Source organism: Monopterus albus, unplaced genomic scaffold (genome assembly GCF_001952655.1).
Source record: "Monopterus albus unplaced genomic scaffold, M_albus_1.0 scaffold292.1, whole genome shotgun sequence".
Taxonomy (NCBI): Eukaryota; Metazoa; Chordata; class Actinopteri; order Synbranchiformes; family Synbranchidae; genus Monopterus; species Monopterus albus.
The window spans coordinates 1,335,257-1,360,404 of record NW_018128172.1 but is presented as its reverse complement, the minus strand read 5'-3'; the positions used below and the strand labels follow the sequence as shown (position 1 = coordinate 1,360,404).

The 25,148-nt window shown below is 45.2% G+C and overlaps 1 protein-coding gene across 1 annotated transcript in view; it reads right to left on the bottom strand.

Annotated features, from left to right (window-relative positions):
• Positions 1-207: 207 nt before the first annotated feature.
• Positions 208-25,148, bottom strand: part of usp43b (ubiquitin specific peptidase 43b) — a 63,339-nt gene continuing 38,398 nt past the window's right edge. Inside the window, exons 7-16 of the mRNA XM_020623104.1 lie at positions 21,973-22,132; positions 17,464-17,575; positions 11,380-11,483; positions 6,824-6,901; positions 6,603-6,732; positions 5,216-5,558; positions 4,260-4,418; positions 3,829-4,002; positions 1,844-2,965; positions 208-1,509 (exon numbers count right to left, since the gene is read on the bottom strand). Coding sequence (XP_020478760.1) covers positions 1,499-1,509; positions 1,844-2,965; positions 3,829-4,002; positions 4,260-4,418; positions 5,216-5,558; positions 6,603-6,732; positions 6,824-6,901; positions 11,380-11,483; positions 17,464-17,575; positions 21,973-22,132 — 2,393 coding nt within the window. The 3' untranslated portion in view covers positions 208-1,498. The remainder of the gene's footprint in view (positions 1,510-1,843; positions 2,966-3,828; positions 4,003-4,259; positions 4,419-5,215; positions 5,559-6,602; positions 6,733-6,823; positions 6,902-11,379; positions 11,484-17,463; positions 17,576-21,972; positions 22,133-25,148) is intronic.

Below are 25,148 nucleotides of genomic sequence, written 5' to 3'. Positions count from 1 at the left end.
TGCACTATAGGAAGCCCTAGAATGTCTCAATGCCCTGGCGTCACTTCACCGTGTGTCTGGGAAACCAGCCTCCAACGGAGCTCTGGAGTGCTGCCGCTGCTGCAGGATGCACACACCTGTGTCAAAATCTACAAAACACCACAGCTGCCTGATGTGAGCAGAGATAAGAGAGATGAAACACTCATTCAGATACACTGGAGTCATCTGTGAGAAAATCTGTGTTTAATTTGCATCCATCAAACTTGCAGGACATGAAGCAGACATTAAAGACGGTCCAGTACAGGGACTTGAGTGTGATGTGTCCAATCCAACCCCCTCACTGTATGTATTAATGTGATCTAATACAGACTGTTTTAATTAATAATTACACATCAGGTACAAAATGTAGACTTTTAAAAAAGTTAATAATAAAATATAATCTAACCATACTTCCTAGATAATGTCTCAGAAACATTCTGTTTACTTTCATTTTGGTGACGAGTGTAGTGAAGCAGTGATATAAAACGACACAGCATGAAATGTGAACACAGTTACAGCGTGAACAACCAGCGTGCACTCTCACTTCTCTTCCCCAGTATGTTACACACTTACAGTGCATGACTTGAAACATGGGGGTTAGAGACACAAATCATCAAGTGAAGTTTGGCTCCTCCTCCTCAAACAGCAGGAGAACCAGAGGCAGAAACACCAATTATGACCAGTGACTGTGAATTAAATATACATCAGGTATATGGCGGGAACGTCAGCTGCTGCTCTGGTGGCTCTATGTGACTGTGACAGAGCAGGATCACCGTTAGGACTCATCACTTCCCCGTGGCTGCAGAGAAGAACAATGCTGACTAATGCTGCTGTACAACCACACACCTCCCACAGTTCAGTGATGTGCAGGTGACGGGATGTAGATGAACTGTCAACACAGAAACAGACACAAGTCCTCCTGCTTGTTGTCGGTATCGGAGCAGTCTAATCTCTGGTCATGTAACAACATAGTGTGTTGGTAATAAAACAGGAACATTATCGCATAATTCAAAGCAACGGTGATGTTGTTACAGCAGTCAATTTACAGTGCAGGTGTCAGTATTGTTTTCAGTGTTTAAGAACAATTTGACATGTTTTAGCCTGTTATTATTAAGCTGTATATGTTGAATGAACTGACACATGTACCAGGCTGATTTCCTACCTCCTAAACAGTTGCTGATTACATTGAAGTGTGTGTATAAGGAGCTAAAACCTGAAAATTCACCAAATCTACTACTCCTCAAATACTGAACATTAACAGCAGACTGCTTTGTAAAACAAACAGAGGGAAAACATCACATTACAGCAGTATTTCTCCTCGGTAACCTCAACGCTGCATAGATTTAGTTTAAGACACACACAGGTAAGAACGTGTAACAGTACTACGAAGAGGACAAGATGTACTTCGATTCCAGCACTGCCTCCTGCTGGGAGCTTCTCTGGCTGAGCAGCTGATCAGTGGAGAGGTCATTCGGGGCTGTCACAGAGGCACTGGGAACCAGACGAACACAACAGAGCATCAGTCACGCGACAACCAAAGTCACATTAATAATAATAAAACAGACCTGACTTCAGAGAGTAATCACACCCCTTCACGTTTTGCACAGCTGATTGTGCTACAGGTTTCATTTTAAATGAATAAACTTGATATTTTAGCCCATCAGCCTACGTTCAGTTTCTGTCCCATCTGACCAGAGAACCCACATTATTCTTGTTTACCAGTGGAGGTGCCATCATATACCCGCCCACACCATGTGCTTTCATTTGACACAGCCTGTTCTCAGGGTGTGCTGGTGCCCACAGTCACTGACAGGTGTGTGCCTACCCAGGGAGGTGGTACTGTATCGCGCCCCGCGCAGAGTGGCGTAGCCGGGCCTGTCTGACAGCAGCAGGCGGTAGGCCGGAGGAACCATGACTTCACCATTCCTCTGCAGGGAGGCACACCTGCGAAATGACCCATCCAGCTTCATCTGGATGTTGCTGGAGCTGTGAGCACGCTTGATGTCCACAGCGTCTACGAGATGATTCCCAGCTGTGCCGTTGACTAGCTGGACCTGGTAATTCTGAGTGTCACAACCGGGGACGACACCGGCCTTCCTGTCTTCGAGCGCCGCTGTGGTCAGCGTCCCATTGGAGAGGGAGAGCTGGCCTACCAGCTTCCCCTGTTGTCCATGGCCTTTCACACACCTGTCGTGCCCCTTCACTGGCGACCTAGGAGCATCTTTCTTCATGAAACCGGGTTTGAAAAAAGACAAGAGGCTGTCATGGCTGCAACCCTCCTGCCCCCTCTGTCCCACCCTGTCCTCAGGTTGCATTACCATCTGTAACAAGTCTTTTTGTACCCTGGAGCTCACCCCTGTCTGGACCTTGGTTCCTCTCAGTGTGGAGTCTCTGCTGGGAGGTGCGCTGTGGCTGATGTGACCCCCTAGAATGGCTCCTCTCTGCAGCTGGAAGTCCAGGGTCCTGCCCTGGTCCTGCCTCCCCCTCTTAGACGATCTTTGCCTCAGGGACAATTCATCTCTGGCTCTGCTGCGCCCAACCCCCTGGTTGGCGTTCCTCTCCACACACGCTCTGCTCTGTCCCTCTGGGATCTTGGGGGAGTAACAAGTGTCAGAGCCGGGTCTGTCTGTACAACTGAGACTGCTGCTGCTGGGTGAGCTGCAGTCCTGGCCTGTTTCAAAGTCTCTTCCCTGGGTGGTCCGTTGCGGTGGGGTGGCCACCAGCGAGATGATAGGGTCTTTGGTACATCGTGGCCGGCGCCCGGACTCCAGATACTCCACCAGTTCTCCAGGCTGGGTCTGGGCTGGGTGTTTAATCCGGTCCTTGGAGCCAAAGGACCATCGCAGTGGGAGAACTTTACTCAGATTCTCCTTGGACTTAGTTGGCGATCTCATGCTGACGCTCCTGCCTTGGGTTCCACGGACAAAGGGCTTGGCTTCAAACCCATCTGTGGGAAAAGATATACATCAGTACTATTTACATTACTGCTATTACTACTATAGCTAATAAGGAATATTTATATTAGGTTTAAAAATGGATTTGTTTTTGCCAAGTAAAAAATTGGTAAACATTTATGCAAATACATAGAACTCACAAGCATAAAAACAAGTTCAATGTTCTGGATGAAACATTTCATAGCTAATTTACTTTGATGCAGACATTTAGACAGAGCTTTAGTTTATCTCACCAGTCATTTGGAATAAAATGTAGGATTGTAAAAGCACATGTTTCAACCCTTATTGGTTATTCCAGGGAAATGACAACTTAGAGCCGCGATCCTTCAGATTTTCTTGAAATCAGTTTTTGTTTTGATTCATGGTCAGCATTTTTTCACCAACACCTATCCGGTATATCTGTGTCTGTAGTGACCTTTCTATATAGCAGTTTTTATCATTAGTGGCAGATTAATATGATGGATTAATATTGTTACGGCAGGTGGGATTCCCAGGAATTAATGCGATACTACTACTGTTTTAATTTTTATCTTGATAATCATAAATATTCAAGCAACTACTAATGCAAACTGAACATTCTGCTGCTTTTATTGTGAAGGAGCCACAGGAAACTCAGTGAGCATACTGCACAGTGACTTCTTTATTAAAACAACACAAGGTTGTTTGGCTGCTCTGTGAACAGACACATCAGCTCCTCCTCTGTTGTACTTCTGCCAAAGCAGCTGCTCAGAGAGCGTTTGCTGTAACCCGCCGTTCCCACCAAAATAAAATACTTGTTTACCTTAATACGATGTGTGTTTTTCATCTGCAGCAGTGTCAAGACAATTAACAACATAGCATGCAACATGCTGCCTACTTGTTTCTACTGTTCTGGGGGGTTCATCTCCAAACACTGGCAGCTCAGGAGACTCTGGGGCCTGCATGGGCTCTGCAGGTCCAGGGATGGGTCCTCCTGACCCCACACTGCCCCTCTCACTACTCCCTGTCAGCCTGACCAGCCAGTGGTCAGACGTGGATGAGTTGGTGGAACCTGCACAGTGAAGAAGAGAATGGAGTTTGTTTTTGTCTGAGCAAACTGCAGGTGCACTGCACAGTGAGATCTGTCTCCTCATGTGGAGGCTGAAACCTTCGAGGTGAAATTGCAGCTTTTCTTTACAACCGCTGCAAACCTTCATTTACTGGCTAGAACATGAACTGATGTCTCACTGAGGAGCATCAAATAATGACACCCTCACATTCCCTCCAGTGTTTCTGTATTTTATCAGAAGCAGCCTCCACCTGACTAACCAGTGACTGAGGAGCTGGCAGACCAGGGGGGGATGGTGTTTCTCCTTTGGTAGAACAGGATGTAGGCTCCACGTGTGCACACCTCCCCGTCTGGAACCGGCTCCACGCTGCTGTCGTCGTAGCTGTACCACTGGCCGTCCACAGAGTTCCTGCAGAAGGCTGCAATCACAGGAACGGAGAGAGATGAGTAGCAGGCAGAAAATCAGGACCTGGCGCGGCTCCCTGAAGTCACTCGTGATAATATCCAAACCCTATCACATTTTTACAAGAGGTGCTGTGCAGACAGAACCTTCCTGACTCTGAAAACCTTTCTGTTGGAGTTTAAAGTCCTCTCTGCTTTGCCAGGACAGAAACTGTTGGGCTGGTATTTCCATTCTATGTCTTGTTTTCTGTTTGTGTTTTCTGTCCTTACTGTGGTGGAGATAGGCTCGAGATTTCGCTGAGTCTGAGCTCTCAGTGTTATACCTGGTTAAGAGATTGCTGGAGTCAGCAAGATCTGACTACACATCAAAACTGCAACCTTAACGGCTTTCATTGCTATTATTGCTTTATTAGCAATAACATTACTTCTTTCTACAAACAATAGAATGGAGCTGTGCAGACATTAGCCTACAGCTAGTGAGAAAAATCACCAATTTCATACAAGATTCAAAAAGCGACTCATCTTTGGCACCTGTTTTAGAAAGGTGTTGATTCAACTGGAGTTTGTGCTGCTGCTCAGCTGCAACTGCAATGCATTAGTCTTATTGATGTGCACGGGGTGGACACATTAACAGAAACATCTGTCCTTACAAACTGCAGCCTCCACAGTGATCACAGAGCAACGCATCACAACATGAAACCAAACGTTATCGCCTTCACGAAGGAGGAGCACTACTGGATTAGACTGACTCAGCTTGACACAGGTGCTCCTCATAAACTGACCACTGAGTGTAGGCCATCAGAAGTTGTCTGACCTGTGTAATGCCCGCCGTGCATTCCTCCGTGGTGATTGCACACAGCATACAGATCGTACAGAAAGTCAGGGGGAGCCAGGTCAGGCCGTCGGGGCTGCTTCCATCCGGGCTGGAGAGAGGGCTGATGGTTGCCATGGTTGCGGTGTACCATGTGGGGCGTCATGTCCAGGCTCGCCAGGGGGAAATGCACGAATGTGGCGAGCTTGTTCCTGCGCTCTCCCACCTGCCTGAAGCGCTTCAGGTGGAGGATGAGGATGTCCGGCAGCGTCCACAGGCTCATCTTCACCATGCCCTGCTGCAGCTGCTTACAGTGGGGGCACTTCCAGGCGTCGTCTGGGGCGAGCTGGTGGGGGAGGGAGACGAGGAGAGAAGGTGACAACCTGACAGAGCCTGAACATTCACACATCTATTCCACTTATTCCTGATTAATCAAAACCTAGACCTCCTTTACAGTGTCTGGATTTGAATTCTTTTATTTATTTCTATTTAATCAGAGGAAACCCCACAGAGCTTACAAACCTCTTTTCCAAGAGAGCTCCAGGCAAAGAACCAAAATATATGACACTAAGACAGACAACAATGTACAAAATCTACAAGAGACAACAGAGCAACTATAAAACAGTATTAAAACCAAGAATTAAGAGAGTTCAGAATGAAACCAAACATTCACCAGTGATTTTACAGCTCTCAGTGAAACCAGTGCCATTAACCTGCAGTGGTTTCCCTCTGCAGGCTGTTCCAAGTGGCAGGAGCAGAAAACATCAGCTCTGCCTTTCCCATCTCTGCATGTAAGAGACAGCACCTATGTGTCTTGTAATCTTAAGTTATGACTATAAAATGAGCTCTGTGAGCTCCGTCTGCAAATGTCTGAGGGCGGTTTATCTAAAATAGCTAAGCCCATTAACCTTCACACACCGAGTTCTTCCTGTTGTTTATATCATTTATCATTTGTCTTAATTTATCTCAGCCTGTTGTCTCTATATACATTTGTCCTTGTGCTTCTTTAAAAGTGGAAAATAAGCCTTATTAACCACATTAGTATTAAATGAGAACTAAAACCTTCAATTATATGTCCTATATGGGTCTTATATGTTCTTCAGTTTGACGTTTTAAGTCCCCAGCCACTGTGCCTATTGTACACAAACATTTATAATGGGGTTACTGCTCAAACATCTGGAGAAGAGGACTCAAAGTCACCAAAACTGTCTGATCAGTAACTCCAGCTGCTGCAGAACGATGCCACTGAGATAACTGATGCTGTGAGAAATAAAAAGACAAGCAGCGTGTTTATTATTTTTTGGTCACATCACTGCTGCTGCAGATCTTACAACAGGAGACGGGGCAGGGCTCAGAAAGCTCAACGTTGCTGTCGTAAGCGACTGACTACCTGTTCCTCTTTGGTGTAGAGTTGGAAGCACTCGTCCAGGGTGCAGCTGTACTGCTGGACATGCTGCTGCTGCTGACCCCTCACGCTCTCTGCATCCTTCACCACCTCCTCCTGAATGTTGCCAAATAGGCTGCAGCACAGGACACACAGACATGGTTACACAAGTAGATTCATGTCAGGTGAATATTTGGGTGCTGGCCTGGAACATAAACTGTGCTGACCAGTCTTTGACTCTGTGCTCCCACTCGATGATGAGCTTCACGTGCGGAGGTCCTCCTGAGCTGCAGAGCTTCAGAGCTCTGAAAGACACAATAGTGGCAGGTAGTGATGGCTGCATGAAGCTTTGGGTCTTTCTTAAAGACCCAAAGCTTCATGGCCTCAAACAAAGACAGCACAGCAACATCTGGAAGTGAAACTTAGAGCAGCTCTTAGGGAGTGATGCTCTCCGATACCTCGACCAGTTTGATAGTTTCAGTTTCATATGTGGTAACGAAAGTCTCAGAGGTTTGTGTGTTATTACCAAGTCTTTTTGGAACTTTGTATTAAATTATTACATTTACAAAGCCTCATGTAAGAAACACAGTGCATAAAAACAAAGCATTAACATCTCTGTCTGAGGTGTGTAGAACTACTAGTCTTGGTTGTTTATCATCTCAGAAACTAGTACTTGTAAAACCTTTATTTAAAAGTGCCTGTGACATAGCTCATAAAAATGTTGTACAATCAGCTGAGAGCTAAAATATTTTGGTTCCACTAAATATTTGTGGACTTTATTCAAGGTCCAGTGTTACTGATGTGTTTTAGCTTTGTAGTTTCTGTAACATTTCATGAGTCATAATGTGCCTGGACAGTGACATTCATTAACTGATGCAGTGACACTATGGCTCGGTGTCACGTGGAAAGATTCTCAGCATTATGTCATTCTACATCGCCATGTTTCTCAACTGGTCTCTCTCCCTGTGTCGCTAATTTAACAAATGTTTAAACAGTTCAGTGTCGCTGAGGTTAGAAACGTCTTTTACAAGTGACAGCAGCATCACAAGTAGCAGACAAAACAAGCACAACACCAAAACAGACAACAACCTTCCTGTCACACAATTTAGCTGCAAAGCATTCAAGACTCTCGCAGGCAACAAAGCGTCTTCAGAAGCACCAGCGACCTTCGAGGGGTCATCAGTCACGTGGTTTCCTTCATTAGACACGAGCTCTGACACGTGTTGAGAAGGTGACAGTCAGCCAGTGTAGTGGAAGGGGCATCCAACATTAACAGCTGTATTTGTTCCATGCTTTCTGAATGTTGCTGCACTTTACAGTAAATGTACTGTACTAAGAGCCTTTGAGTGCACCGATGCTTTTCAACCACTAGGTGTCAGCATGACCACAGTACTGAGTGAAGCACGAGGGGCCTGATCCAGGCGTGTTTGTGTGAGACACTACATTATGTGGAATTGTACTAGGGATGTTCCAGGTGAACATAGGATTGGTTACAGTATGACTGAGAATCTCCAGAGAAATACAAAGGTACACTCCACTGATTTAATTATACCGACCGTAGCTTAAAGAACGCAGCTGGTGATTTGGTATGTGCTATTTCCCACAAATCCCATCCAGAGACCAACAGCAACAATGAATGTGGTGTGTGTGTGTGTGTGTGTGTGAATCCAGAACCATTTTAGGACAACAGTGGAGGTCTACGCCACAGAGCAATAAGCTAAACCAGGGTCTGGATTCACACACATTCACTGGTGCTGTTAGCGTCTGGAGGGGCTTTGTACAAACTAACAATAACAAACAAAATAATGGTGCACGTCCTTTAAGACACATCACAGAGGAAATTCAAAGCATCATCAATGAACCGACAAAATAACAGACTCGAGGCTCTTCGCCGAGTTCTCAAAAGCATCTCAGTCTTCCACAGGCCACTCTGTGAGATGTGGTTAAAAGTCCAGGAAACAGTCAAAACGTCACTGGAGCTCGAGTCCAGCTGCTGCTTCACATGCATCAAGAACAAACCTGGCACTGAAACAAGCAAAGCTCAACTTGAACCTTCCAAGAACAAGCACAAAGAGATCTCTGTTGATACAAAGAGAAAGAACAGGAATATATATCAAAGGGCATCAGTGGTCAGTTTATTAGGAACATCTGTCTCAAACTAGTCCAACAGCGCTGCAGTAAATCCTCCTCCATGAAGGTGATGATGTTCTGTTTATCTTCAGTTCATCTGTGTGGTCACTGCAGAGGATGCAGGTTGTGCTGCTGTTCACCTGGACTGTGTTGCACTGAGAGCTGGTTCTGGTGTTTAGCACAGCCGCTCTTATATAAATGGGGTGGACACAATAATAGAAACATCCTTCAGTATAGTACAATAGTTCATTCGTTTTCAACTTCAAGGTCAGACATGTTTAAGTTGGATTGCAGCGCGATAGCTGAGGAAACATTTCGCCAAAAAGCACAAGAGTCACCCCCACAGAGGCACAAAAGTAAAAGCAGGGGATTTCTCCTGAATACCTAAACGAAATCTCACAGCAATCCACCAACTAGGATTGCAGTCCCTACAGCTTAGCTGCTAGCATGGCTCAAAACAAGCTAACTCCAAGTCCCTATTAGAGATTACAGCTCTGGTACAACAGATACAGTGATGTATATGACTTGAGTCTGGCACTGCTACATTCTTATACTGGCTGATGTGGGTTGACTTGGGGACAGAGCATATTTCTGAGTCACTGGAGTTCAGACACTGTCATTGCATTAGTTTCTAGGATACACTGTGCTGCACATTTGCATTTCAAAAGATTTGAAACACATTTGCCCCATCAGCATTCGGCATTCAGTGACTGAATGAAGTGTTCTTAGCAACTGCACAAATGGAAGGCCTGCCAACACGGCCCCTTGAAACACCGATCCACGTCTGCAAGCAAAAACCATCACATGCACTCAGAGACAGTGAGGAAATGCCTGCACATCTCAGGTGCTGCTGTAAAACCAAGTCTTTCTTCTACACATTACGTGTGAAAAGAACACTGGCTTCAGAGCACTTGTACAGGCAGTGTCAATCAGTAAAAACTGCTGCGACAGTTGTCCTGGTGTGTTTATATGTCAGAATACCTTCAGTAACTGGCTGACTGCCTGTAGCTGCTGCTTTTCTCCAGAAATGCTTTATTAGATTAGACTGGAGCAGATTTAAATGGCACTAAAACTGATCACATCAGATCAATTTTGAATGGGCTTGTGGGGACACTGGGCCATTTCAGTGTTGAAATGTTAGAATATCAGTAATTCATCAACTAAAGTAAACACATTTACAATAATCTAATAAGTAAATACTAATAATCCTCTTGTCTAATAACAGGAGAACGTCCTTGTAGCCAATAAGACAAAAAGGTAATAGTCACTCTGTGTCGATTACTGAGACTGTACCTTTACAAATGTTCTTCTTTCCAGAAAAGCACCTAAAACATCCCTAGTTTTTACTGTTTTTACTGACATGTAAGCAGCCCAAGCTCAATAATTAGCCTTGAATAGTACGAAGCTAAAAAGCAAACTAAAAATGTGTGTATATGTCATATAAAACAGACCTTTTTCATGGCTCAGTAATAAAACAGACCTCTTTCATGGCTCAGTAACAGGTTAACTTCCTTATTTTCTGCAGCAGTGGAAGCAAATGAAGCCTTGAAAACTGATGCAAACAGATCCTACTACTGTCCCAGCCATTGTTGGATCAGATTGTGTTACTGCCTCCTCTGAAGCATCGTGTGGAAAAAGGCCATGAACACAGGGAGTCAGAGCTTCTCAGGGTTTCACCCTGTAGCAGGAAAATGAGCCACAAACTGCTCCAGGCTGTGGACGAGGACAGAACAAGATGGAACAGCTTCACATGATGTAACAGCAGCACAGTGTCCAGACTTTCCAGGTGAAGAGAGAAAACTCCTTCACATCGAAAGAAGCCAGCTGAGGTGGTTCGAACATCTTATCAAGATGCCTCCAGGGCGCCTCCCTGTGGAGGTCTTCTGGGCACGTCCAACTGATAGGAGACCCCGGGGCAGACCCAGAACATGCTGGAACAGAGATTATGGGAATGCCTCGGAATCCCGCCAGAGAAGCTGGAACATGTCGCCGGGGACGACGACGACACACGTCTGGTCTGGACTGCCAGGCTGAACCTGCTGCCACCGCGACCCAACCCCCAGATAAGCAGACGAAAATGGATGGATGAATGAAGTGGAAGCAAAAGAACCTATAGGTGCAACACATCTGTGGGAACATCTGTAGCAGTGCTGTCTGTCCCAACAGTGTTTGGTTACAGTTGCAGAGTGAATGACACAGGTGTGTTTACCTGTTGGGTCACACTGATAATAGCTGGAAACATTCTAAAACTTCTGACCAGTTGTCTACATGGACTGTGTGCTGTATATCTACTCTAGTAATTCTGTCAGACACACTTGAATAAGAGGATACTGCATCGACAGTTATTCACTTTTATGCAGATGGGAACAAAGATGAGAACAGCTTCTGCAGCTGTGCGTGCTCAACACAGCTGCACCGGATTCAGGCTTTGACGGGGAGCACGGCCATAACTGTGCAGAACAAAATACAGTAAACATTAATGTTATGTGTATGGTGTAAGCTGTGGTGATGGAGGGAAAATCATTGAACACATCCAGAACAGAAGGTCATGCTGGTCAGCTGAATGCATGTGTGTGTGTGTGTGTGTGTGTGTGTGTGTGTCAGCCCCCAACCAGAATTAACTTGGTGTGTTGTGTATCTTCAACAGACTCACCTGTCGACAGCAGGGTGGTGGAGTGGCCGTCCCTCCTGAGGTGACAGGTAGCTGTAAAATGCTGATCCTCCCACTACACGGATGTTGAACATCACCCTGGTGTTCTGAAAATAGCAGTGATGGCAGAAGTACTCAGATTCTTTACTTACTGATATGTTACTGTGTCCATCACTTTAATGCTGCAGCTGGTAAAGGTGGAGCTGATGGTAACTACCTTATATACTTATACTGGGAAGTACTTTCCATCCTGCTGGGTAGCTGGTGGATTTCCTACTGGGATCAATAGAGTCTGATGGTTCTACTGGGTTTGGTTTGATTCATCTGATTCTGGACCTGAAGGTATCAGGTACATGTAGTGTAGTAAAAAGTACACGGTTTGTCTCTGACATGGAGTAAAGTCACAGGATGAAGGAGCAGGATGTGGAAGTACTCAGGTAAAGTACAGATAACTCAAAACTGTACTGTAGGACAGCTGTTCAGGACTATTTAAAAGCACTAAAGAGTGACTTGATACAAACAGTGTCCCATTTCTCACGCTCAGGGTCAGCTATATTTACCACAGATACTTTTGCTGTGCACAGGCTGAAGCCACAAAAAGACAGAAGAGAACAAAGTGGGGCATCATGAAATATAGGCTGAGACCTGTGCCTGACATTTTGAGCTCACAGCAGTTCAGTCTGAATCAACATGTGGCATCTCAGTGTTCAGGTTCTGTTTGCCGGTGCAGGATTATGTGACAGAAACAACATGGACAAACCCACACTGCTCTCTCCTGTCTCACACAAAGTGAGAGTAAAACACAGAACAGGTACTGATGTCTTTTTCTCCTCCTGTGAAGCATGCTTATTTTACTCTGGGAGCGAAGGAACATTTTGCACAAATGAAACTGATTTCCTCTCATTCTGGCGAAATCCAGTGCCGCCGGAGCTCAAACACAAACACCCACTCTGAGCAGTGTGAGGAGAGCTTGGTCCAACGAGACCTGTCTGATGACACCAAAGCAGAAAGCAAGTTCCTGGAAAATACTGACACAATGAACATACAAACCCACTGGAATGCACAAGGCTCGGGGGAAGTTACACAACACTTCTGGATTACTGCCTCACACATGCACTCTATAGCACTATTTCAAGTATCAGTATCACAAGTGCCAGTCATGTATTTATGGACTCTGCATGCAACAGACGTCTCTGTGTGCTCCAATGACTTCTCTATGTATTCCTTTTCAATCTGCTGCACAAAAACCTGGAACGCTAGATGACAAGTATAAACTCAAAATGAGTTTCTTTTCATCACACACTTGGTTGGTCGCACTGTGAGTTCCAGTGAAAGGCCTGTGTGTACATGTGAAGACCACCCACGGATTCCTGCTCATTCCAGCTCCTCGTGAAGTTTTCTTTTCATCCAAACATTATTCCAAAAAGCAGGGAAGATTTCTTTACAATGTGATTCACACATTTCAAAGGTCTTGCATATACCGACTGCTTCAGCACGAGGATTCACCAGATCGACAGTATGGACGACAAAGTTCAGGCTGAGCTGACAGTGTGCGGACCCATCACTCAAAGAGCAGTTTGCCTGTTTTAGCTTAGGTTCACATCAGGGCACTAGATTTAAGCTGAAGGACTGGGTAATGCTAATATAGTGCTAATATTAGCTCAGCTGGCTAAACTATGCTAACTAGCCAGGCATTGTTCTCTGGCTTCTCCTGCCACCAACAGTGAAGCCCGAGCTGCACCACTGACTGTATGAAAGACAGACAACACGACAGCTCCCCAAAGTAAAGCCACAGTGAGTCGATCGCCCCCCATAAACCCCACCCCCTCCATGTTAGTGGATCACACATGAGCCAAACTAAAAAGTACTAATCAAACACCTTTTTCCCAGGGTTGATTTCTGTGGTTTTTGGTAGATATTATCATGCGGATGTGTGTACAGGTGGTCATTGTTCTGGTAAGTTTGTTTTTAATGACATGGTGTGTTTCAGTTGATTTGACAGCTTTGATTGGTGGCCTGATACCTTGTTCAACTACTTAGTAGTTACTGAGCAGAATCTGGCTGCACAATGACAAGATGGCCACCGCCACATTCACAATATTTTGGCTTCAAGTTTGTGTAGCGAAGAGAAGTGGTGACGCATTGGTCATCTTTATATAAGTTCATGAGCTGCACCCAAGTCAGTTTCCACTGGACCATAAAACACATTATCTTCCACATCCTGATCGTGCCTGAGCGCCGCAGGCTGCTGAGAAGCTACACACAACTCAGTGCCAGTGTGGGGTTACTGGCTTGGAACATGGAGCCCGTGGGGCTAAGCATTGTTTCAATACATCATCAGAAAATCAAGTGACTCCATTTACAAATTTTGCTGCAGTGAAATTATGGGAAAAAAGTCAATGCTGAATGTGTACGGACATTTCAACCAATCACCTATTTCAATGAGCCAGCACTGTAGAAGGCAGAGCTCAGCTGGGCCAAACCTAACGAAGAGCAGAGGCCAACCTATGTCCAGCCAGCTCCGCATGATAAAAGTGAACCATTACTGTCAGTCCTTAACCACAGCCACAGCTGATCTGTCTGTCTGGAGAAATGAGGTTTCTAATAGAAACAAAGTCCGACTCAGTGCGAGTCCAGGAGCTGGAGAGAGCAGCAGGCAGCCGCCTGTCAATCATCAAAGCTTCTATTAGCCTTGAAATCTTATTAATGCAGCACTAACTCCCAGCATTACCACCTGTGCACTTATTAGGTCTGAATCTGAGGCTGTTTGAATGGGAGTCAACTGGAGCCAGCACCTAGTGGCCGTCGGTGGTACTACACTTTAAGACACTTCCACACTGGCTTCAGCCTCCAGCTGTGATAGCTGCTGCCTGGCTTGAACAATGCACTGTGAAATGTTGTGCCGTGTGTATATGTCTGAATGTATGTGTGTAGAGGCAGATGAAGAGGGATATGTGAGAGCATAGCCTACCAGCAGAAACAGGGGGTGTAAACACATCATTGTGTGGGTGCAAAGAAAAATGAGCATCTGAGCAGCTCTGTCAGTGTGACTCCTGAGAGGAGGAAGAGAAAACCTGTGAAAATGTATCTCAGCATCCTGTTGGAGGAGTGCATGGGCATCAGGGCTCCACAGGCACTGGTACAGGGTCAGAAAGTTTGTGATATTTCCTTGTTTTAGACCAAAGTTGATCAGTTTTGTGGTCAGTGAGGGTGGAGTGAGGTGGGGAATGTCTGCAACACTGTTTGTGTCAAAACAAAGATCTCCAGTTACTCATGCAAAGAGCACAGTGTTGCATCACACTTAAAGTTTTAGCATCTTGTGTGTGTGTGTGCGCAGATTGGATTTACATTTGTCAGTGTAAGTCAAGTTCAGGGCCAAAACTCTCACTGTGTGTTAGTTACCACACTTATTATATTTGATTCCCTGGTGTCCCAAATAGCTGCACACTGATCAGACTACATCTAATGTAAAATCCCAATAGTTTGAGAAAAATGTGATATTATTCCGAGTTTGCACCAGAACCCAAGCTACATATGTGTGGATGCTCCTCGAACTATTAATATACACCCTGTTCCAGTTTATTAGGAACACCTGTCTCAGACTAAGCCGGTCCAATCCAACAGTCCTGCAGTAAATCCTCCTTCATCAAGGTGATGATGTTCAGTTTGTGCTCAGACGGTTTCACAGAGGTGTAGGATCATTTCAGAGGATGGAACTGCGAGTAAGAACAGATGAGCATGCAGCCATCAGTGAGCTGTAGCGTAGCATGTGGCTATTGAGCCAGTTACTGTTGTAATTAACTTGTGAATAAGTGTCAGTAGCAGGAGACATGGCTACCAACCAGGCCATGTTTTTTGTGTTGTGAATTGCATCTGTAACCCTTTTGCCACCTGGCTCGTTGTAGTAAGGGAGTGACTAGTTAGTATATAACCCCTTCAAGCTCAAATAACACAAATTGGCAAAGGGACATTCCAATGTATAACAACTTTGTCTAGGGTTCAGTATGGTTCTCACCTTTAAAACACCAATTAGAGAGACCCCAGAAATGACATTAAATTAAATAACCAGAATATGTACATCCGGTACCTGTAATTTACGAATAATTTTTCCAGAGACTGTTTCACAGTATATAAATGAAAAGCACACACCGAAGGGGACAGGGAGAGAGGGCTGAGACTGAGGAGGTTCTCAGAGTTTCTTCTCTGAGAGACCAGCGGAAGGGACCTGGCTCAGCATCAGGCAGCATCATCTGGACGGCAAGTTGGTCCTTCCATAGCATGAAGACACCAGGAACGGCCTTGGTGGAGGGACGGCAGTCAAGAGACCACTTCTTCAGAGGGGGACAGGGAGAGAGGGCTGAGACATGCAGACGCCCAGAGACCAGAGCGAAGGTCAGTGAAAACGAGGACGAAGGAGCGAGGAGTGGAAGTCTGAAATGTTCGGGTCCAGTCGTCGACATGTGAGAAAAAGAGCTGGAGAGAGGTGGGAGAACGAGTGTAGCGGCCTTCAGTGACACATGGTGGAGGCTCTGTTGTGGCTTCTGGACTTCAAGACCGTCTCCCCAGAAGAACTCACGCTGCAGACGGAGGTCACACTAAACTCTGGCTTTGGGCAGGAGGAACCACTTTGGTTTTGAATACTGTGCCAGTTTCCTACGTTTCCTGCATTTTCTGGTTATATCTTAATAAAGGGACTGAGAAATACACCTAAATCATTACAACCTGCTGAAACAGCTAAACTAACGGTGGCCTAAGACATGTGCACAGTATTGTAATGCAGAACTGTGAAATCATGATGGTGCCTAAAGATATGAAAACAGGACCGATTCTATTTTACTGGGAGGTTTAAGACGTTAGCATTTTGTGTGTTTCTCAGAAACTATACAAAATCATTGTTCCCATCTGCATAAAAGTAGTTAAGCATATTTTCAAACCTGTCAAATTACTGCTTTAAATCAGTATTTAGAATGAAGATTAGCCATGCAGCTTTACCGAGGCTTTCCAGAATCACAGAATGAGGTTTGTTTGTAAAATGGTAATGTTTTCTTTATTCCTGACCTTCCTGACCAGTTCAGTGTAGAAATAGCCTCATTACATTTTTTCACCACGACCATTCAGTTGCTAACGAAGCGAGTGAAGGACACTGCAGGATCTTTGCCTTTGTTTTGGGTTCTGACAAACCTTTCACTCACTGTGTGGAAAGTGGGCTCTCCAAACACCACTCTGTCCACAAGTCACACAAAACAGGAAGGTAACAGCCTGAGTGAAGGAGAGAGCAGCCACGTCTCCCTTTGACTGTGGCATCCCTACACTGCCCCATAGCCTGACCCAAGCCTGTTAACCTGGCTGTGTAGCGAGAGGAAACCAGTTCCTCCTGGCCTCCAGCCGGCATGTGGAGCTTTCCCACCTGGGCTGCACAGTGTTATTGTGTAGGCATGCTTTGTGCCGCCCTGAGCCAATAAACCTGCCTCGGAACAGGTGCGCTAGGGAGGGAGTCATGTCCGTCTCTGCCTCCAGCCAGTGCTCAGATCTGCCGCCCACACTGCAAGGTTATTAAATTTAAGTTTTACAAGCATCGTGGAGCCATTTCTGTTCACTCATCGTGCAGGGCTGTACTTCAGTCCAGCCATATACAATAAAATAAATAATGAACATACTTCCAGGGTCGTCTCAGGACATTTTGGTGCCCTGGGCAAGACGTCCACTGGCGCCACTGAGGAATCCGATTTTTTCATTTTATGGGCTAATTTACAGACCATACTTTGACAACAAAGGGTAGAGAAGCTAGAATAACAACAGAAGGGCTGGAGGCAGCAGAGGGTCATTGGGGGGAGGGGAGTACAGCTGAGAGACACCACGTACTGTCCCTTGACTTATCAGACAATGTGGAAAAAGCACCTTAAAGTTTCAAATGACACTTTTTCTCTTGACACAGTGTGAATGGAGCATTGCCAACTGGCAGGCATCTGCTGTGCTAAAGTCTGTATGTGAACGGTGGAGAGCTCCTGGCACCGTGTTTTAAAATTCTCCTGAAGGGAGGCAAAGAAAAAACACAATTTCATGTTAATATTAGTGAAAGTCCAGTACCTGTGCTGGAGCTCCATTGATCATCAGGTAATAGAGCTTGCTGAGGATGCTCTGCTGCAGCTGGTCCCAGGAAATAGACCGGTCCTCCCTCATTAGGAACGGAGGTCCAAACCTTAATAGGGCACAGAGGGGATTGTTGTATGGGGCAAAAACATGCACAACAACTCCACTCTACTCCACTGACCCGCACATCTGCTCATCCTATTGCAATGTAAATAATGATTTAACACCATCAGCAATAGAGGAGAATTCTCATTACAGCCTGTCTATGGGAGGACAGAGGGAGGTGATCCGTCTGAGGTGATGGGTCACATTACACATTTATTATGACATTCAAAGAGGGCAGCCACCCACTGTAAGCTCTGTGGTACAGGGAAACATGATGGGGTAGAGTACTATTAAAAACTGTACGTTCAGTAGTAGAAAGAGTAATGAGCAGAAAGTAACATTTTTTCCTTTTTTTTTATATATATTTTTGCAGATTTGAAGTAAAACAGATCCTAATTTCTCATTAGATCACACGTTGATACCACTGAAATCCTCAGAATAAATGAGGGTGCACTACTGCTCAGGGTGGTAACCATTAGCATTCTCTGGTGGCCGAGCAACCGCGACATGAGAACAGACAATATACACGACTAAATGGGAAAGAACTCAAAATTTCCTTTAATTGTAAAAGACAAACAATCCCATTACTTTGTGCCAAATGGAATTAGTGTGCTAAATTCAAAAATCCTTCTAAAAGAGACTTTTGGATGGGATTTACTTCTGAGTACACAGTAGTGGTGCTACACGTACTCAGATCTTTTACCTAAGGAAATGTAACAATGCCACAGTGTAGAAATACTCTGTCCTGTATTCACAATTTTATATGAGTAAAAGTATAAGTATTAAAATGTATCAAAAGTAAAAGCACTCCTTAAAAGTAGAAACATGACCCCGTTGGTGTTTTACTATTATTTTACAAATCATGTTCATCAGGGGTAGCATAGTGGCGCGGTGGTTAGCGCTGTTGCCTCACAGTAAGAAGTCTGCAGGTTCACGACCTTCCTGTGCAGAGTTTGCATGTTCTCTCCGGGTACTCCGGCTTCCTCCCACTGTCCGAAAACATGCGCCTTAGGTTGACTGGTGGCTCTAAATAGCCTGTAGAAGTGTGAGTGGTTGTATGTCGGCCCTGCGATGGACTGGTGGCCTGTCCAGGGTGTACTGTACCCTGCCTTTGCCCAATTGCTGGCTGGGATTGGCTCCCACAACCCCATTTGGGACTGAGCGGTATAGAAGATGAATAAATGTTTTTAGACTCATATTACTTGCACTAATGTGTATTTAGAATTGTAATAATTTAATAATTTTAACTCAAGCAAATGGTTAAATTCCAGAGTGGAATGGACAGCCAGCCTCAGATGTCCTCGGTTGGAGGAGAAAGGAGGAGCATAATCCACAACCATTGCACAATCACAAATGGGTCAAAAATCTCTCGGACAGAGAACTCACGGACACAGAAAAAGAGGTATTAGACAAGGGGCTGAATTTTGCGGTCACACCCAAACAAATCCCTGTGGTAGACTTCATCACAGCCACAGAGACAGCCACTAGGAACAACAAGCTGGCTGTAAATGACCGTAAAGCCGCTCTCAGATTTATTATCATCAACTCAGCATAAGGGCGCTGAAGAGGTTTGCCCTGGAACGTGAATGAGGAAGCGTTGTATTGTTAAATTTTCCCGGTTTCATTTCACTCGCCTCATGACCTCCGTAGAGCATGTAAGCAAACCATAACATTGTTCATACTGGGGATTGTTTATTGGTTTGATGCTTATTGTTAATGTAAATACTTACATTGTTCTCTGGTAACTTTTCTCGCTACACGTTCACGCCGTTTTGGTTCTATCCTTTATCTCAGGAAACACGCAAGCTAGTAGTGCTTCAGGCCGAAGACGCAACTAAGGTATCCAGGTTTTATTGCAGCCTTGGTGAGCGCAGCGAGGTTTGTGAAATATGTTGTTCTTACTTTGTATAAGGTTGTAGAAATGCACTGACTGTAAAGTGTCGTATCTCTCGTAATTGTTCGTCACATTTTTACATATGTTAAAGCAGCAAAACTTGTGTTTTTATAAGTTTATTCTGTATTTCAGTTTTCACGGTGCTCGAAGCTGGTCATTGCTGACTGCAAATAAACACACCGCACCTGTAGAGACTCTCTGCTTATTACTGACGCCAAGGGCTGTAACACTGGCCGAGACAAAGGCGGAAGAACTGTGGATGAAGGTCACAGCCACTTTGGCCAGTGCCAAACTCCCACCCCCGAACGACTCTCACCGATACTGGGGAGAGCCAGAGAGGGGGGTGGTTGGATCAGTGATAGAGAGGCATTTCAGACCAAGATGCTGACCATCGTGGATGGACTGGACGTCATCACAGCTGCTTTGGAGAGCTCACCTGTACTGATGTTTGTGGACTCTGTATCGTGCCAATTGTCAGGGTTCTCAGTCATTTGAGTTGAGACTCACCTCACAGTGAGATGTGAGTCCTTTCTGTTGGACGGCCGAACATGACCTTGATGTGCTGCACCAGAGAAGTGTTAGAAATAAAAATGGACTGAACAGAGCTGGCATCTTCTAAAAGGCTGTTTGTAGTGTAAACCAACAGAACCTCAGTGAGAAATGATCTAGTCAGGTTGAACGGGAACAGAAGACAGGGGCTTTTAGAAGACAGGTTAGAAAGAGGGTCACAGATTTATAAATGAATTTTCACTTCATAGTCCATGTATTTAAGCAGGCTTTTTCCTACCATAGAAAGGTTACGGTGCTGCACCTAAGTGTTTCTGTGGAGCGCCTAAGAAGCATTAATGTAAAATGGCGATGTATCAGAATTAATGTAAAACAATAATAATAATCACCTTTATCTGGCCAAGTATGTTACACACAAGGGATTTGTTTTCGGTACAGAACCGAGGCAGCCATCTGCAGCGCCAACTCACACCAATGGCTCTAACCATCGCGGGCAACTTGGGGGTTCAGTGTCTTGCCCAAGGACACTTCAACATGTGGACTGCAGGCACCGAGATTTGAACCTCCCTCCAGTTGGGAGACGACTGCTCTACCCACTGAACCACAGTCACCCCCGACAACAGTGAGTTATATGCGCTGAAAAATAATGAAGAGGTGACTTGATCTCAAAATGAAACGTAAGCTGGCACCAGGGTTGACCTATCAATCAATAGTCAGTGATTGGACGAACGTTTGTGTGATTGGCAGCATCACTGAGCTAATCAAACAGCTGACTGGATATTTCTTTGGACCGTCATCTCAGAGGCAGTTACAGCCATTGATAAGATCAGTCTTAGCAAAGAATACAGGAAGCAGGCTCTAACTTTACTGCAGAGTAATTCTTGTGAATGGGGGCAACAGAGATATCAAACAGAAGTCGCACAGGAGCAACAAGAGTACTTTCAGGAGATAGTGGAATGCCCACTATTTTAGGATGCAGAGCCTGAGGAAACAACAAACAGGCTACAAAGAAGATGTGAAAGTGTCGCTTGATCCACAGGAAAATGCACCAATGGCAGAAAGTATCTCAGTGCAGGAAAAGGAGTGCACAGAGGAGCTGATGGTAAGTTTGTATTTCCCTTTCATGCCTGGATGATGGCAGAGGAACCAGCAGACCTTTATCTCCTGATTCCATCCTGCATACTGTAAACTGGGTGTCTGAGGAGGTCAACTAAACACTAGGCACTAAAGTCATGGTCACACGTGGCCAGTGTCACAGCTTTTATGGGATGGTTCAGACCAAACTCAACACTTCCTCAAAGAGCCTAAGTATACTGGCTTCTAAAACTTTCTCAGTAGAGTAGCATCTGCAGGTTTAAGGAGGGAGCTGCCTATAACTGCAGACTGATATTGGTTTGGGAGGATTTGGGCTCTTGTCCTGAATTAACAACAGGAAAGAGGGAGGTCTGCAGGGAACTCTGCTCACCCAAACACCTCAAGCAGTGGTTGAAGTTTTGTAGTTTTCACATGTGCCACCTTACAGTGAGAGGTTAAGCTGTGTTCCTACGTCCAGAGGTACATTATTTTATAACATAAAATATTTAAGGTATTTTCTAACATAAACTTAATAACTTAATAAAGTTAGCACCTGAACTGGACACAATGCTATGTCACCACTGTTTTCCCGTGTTCTATATTTTACTGTGAGGTAGGTTTCCTTTTGAGGAAAGTCAAGTTAAAGTTAAAGTACTGTAGGTAGTAAGTTAGCTAGCCAGACATGCTAACATCTGTAGCTTATGTTAAAGCAGATAAACTCTGTTTAATCCATTACTCACAACTTTGCTCGTTTGTTATTGGTTTAGGAAACCATAAAAAAAACTCTTGCTGTACCAGAGTAGCCTTTTTAGAGCCCTCTGCTCGTTGCGTCAGCACGCGAAAAAACCCAAAGCCTGATGGAGCTTCTGTGGCTACAGTAGTTATAGACAGCTGCTGTTTAGTGAAGGGTTGTTGATGTTATTTACCTGACAGTCTGTTGGCCTGCCCCTGCAGCGTTGCACACCAGCAGCAGAATCTTGACTGGGCCCTGGTTGAGGAACTCTGATGACAATGTTCCAGATGAAGGTAACCTCTGACCTTCAGGCCCGGTGAAGTATGGAGACGAAGGCAGGCTGTGATGGCACCCTGGCAGAAGAAGAAGGAGGACACAGTAGAACATCAGACAGGAGACAGGGCAGCAATGGGGTGAATGACACTAAAACGAGTCAAAGGAAGAGTTATTTCTTACTATAGTAGTCACGGTTTGTTGTTAAATCTGGCTGATTCTGATCAGAATAGCAACTTCACCAGCAGCTTATTTTACATTTATAGCTGACAGCACGACGTGCATGATATTTTCACCTTCAAAGGAAAATTTCGTGTACTGAAAATGTGATCATTAAACTTAACACCTCCAACAAGAAGTGAGGAGGAGAACTGAGGGATGTGAAGTGACGAGACAGCAGCTTTCTATTTGGGGAACAGTGATTCAGAAGGGAGAACAGATGGCCCACTGGCCGCCTGCTCTCTCAAGAGGCATTATCTGATGCAGCTTCTGCACCACGTCCTGTTGCGGCGCCAAGCAGCACCACTTCTCTATAATCAACACTCATGTGCTCATCTACACAAATCCATCCATCTGTTATCAACTGCTTATTGGGGGTCAGGGTGTGGGGGCAGCAGGTTCACCAGACGGTCCAGACGTTCCTCTCCTGAGCAACATTTTCCAGCTCCTCCTGGAGGACCCTGAGATGTTGCCAGGCTAGATGAGATGTGTAGTTTCTCCAGTGAATTTTGGGTTTATTTTGGGGCCTCCTACCCATTGGACGTCCTCAGAAAACCTCCACTGGGAGGTGCCCAGGATGCATCCTAATCAGGTACCTGAACCTCAGCGGGCTCCTTTTGACGCAAAGTGGCTCTACTCCGAGCTTCCTGCAGATGTCTGAACTGCACACCCCATCTCTAAGTCTGAGACCAACCGCCCTACAAAGGAAGCTCATATCGGCCACAGCTCATGACCATAGGGTTCATGGTTTGAAGCCAACAGAACCATCACCTGCAAAAAGAAGAGAAGCCATTCTGAGGTTAGAAACACTCCTCCCCCAGGCTGTCTTCAATTTCAGATTCTTTTTCTCTTTTGTCTTTGCCACACCAAAGTTCTTCCAAAAATACTCGGCCCTAAGCTCTAATGACGCCACTGAGAGGGATCCTTGAAAAGAAGCAGCACTCTGCATCAGCACATCCCTCCTCTTTTAGAAATAACTGGCTTGTGAGGACATTAAGCTGTGCACTACATGAAGGGCAAGACCTGTTCTAAGCTAATCAAAGTCTACACATACACCATCAATGCTTTAACATTAAACCACTGATTGCAATGTCTTGACCCCGAGAACGAGCATAATGATAAGTATGCACAGGTTTTCATTTATTAATGTTACTCCAATCAAAGCAGTGATTAAACTTGCTTAAATCATGCACTGTAATTTACATGAGCCGCACCAACTGACAGATGTGGGAATGATTTATGAGGGAAAATCTCTTTTTCAATGCCCAGTGAAACATGTTCATGAAACAGCAGTAAAATGCTGAGGCCACCTCCTGGCCTGTGCCACGATCTATCCAGGGATGCTGAGGAGGAGACCAACCTCTGGTTGCTCATTGAATCAGGCTTATGACCAGCTCTCATAAACTGCACTGTTTCTAGAGGCTTCCTCAAGGATCCTGACGCTGCTCTCCTGGTTTTATTTACAGCACCTTGTTTACAGGATGAATAATGGTGAAAGTATGAGGTGTGGGTTTTCACATGTGTATTTGTGTTAACACTGCTGAACACTTCCCACAGCTATCCTGAAAAAAAGGCCACACACACCAGAAGTTAACTTTCTCCTCTCCACATTCCTGTTGATCCTAATCTCTTATCATCAAAAGCCCTCAGCCTAATTCCACAGGAGGCCTGTGAACTCATCGCTGCTCTGCTCTCTCAGGCGTCTCTCATTGTTAAACAGACAGGATAAATCAGTCTAAACAGAGCCAGACTATGTGAAAGCCCATAATTAAACACCTCTGCCTCTAAAGGGATCTACTCTACCCACAGCCACAGCTGGAAGTCCCATCATCTGTCTGCACTACCATGTTCAAGGTCACAAAAGGGTGGTTGGACACACACATCTACATGTTATCGCACAAACATATTAGGATTTTAAACATTACATAATAACATGTTTCAATCTGCACTGTCAGGTTGAGTTTCCAGATTTTTTTCACCACTGAACTACAAAACATAGGACACATGATGGTGTCCTGTAAAGCTCCTCTACCTAATGTCTTCTCAGCCCAGAGACTCAGAACAAACTGACACCATAAACAGCTCCTAACCGCTCTCTGCCCCTCCCATCTCGTCCTGTCGCCAATAAAAACTACAGATGCCTGGTTGGGACAAACTGTACAAACTGCAGCCTCCAGTCTAAAGCTAGCGTTAGCTGGCTAACAGTAAACACATCAGTCCAGTAGAAGCTCTGGCTACTGCTGATGTTACACAAAGCTCCAGTTCCTCCCTAATTAAAATCACATTAATTCAACACAAAGGTAAAATCCTGACCATGCTAGGTGGCTAATGCTACCAAAACAAACAGGTTAGCTTTAGATGCTAACACATCCAGAAGGAAGAAGGCCACATCTGGATCCAGTCTGAGTCCTCTGGAGTTAGAGATGAGCTGGTGAAACTTCCCTTGGGAGGTGGAGGAGACCAAAACCAGAATTAAAAGAGGGGGGAATACTAGACCGAGATTCATCCACAAATTCTGGATGTGGAAATGAGCACTGGTTCAGGCTTTTAGTTGCCCAGAGCTCCTCCATGGTTGTTTGACATGACTACTGGCTGGAAAAACCTTTCTGCTAACCTTGGCTAGGCAGCAGGCGGGGCTGATTTACAGACCGTACTTTGACAACGCAGGGTGGAGAAGCTGGAATAACAACAGGAGGCTGTAGGCAGCAGAGGGTCATGGAGGGGGGGTGTAGCTGGGAGACACCACGTCCCACTGTCACTGGGGTTATCAGACTGGGGGGGAATCTTTGTATAAAATGTATGTATCGTAAACCAATAGGAAACCAGGCTGGGATATGTCGGGCATTGTGGAATGTGGCAGGAGGCAGCCAGTGTGTT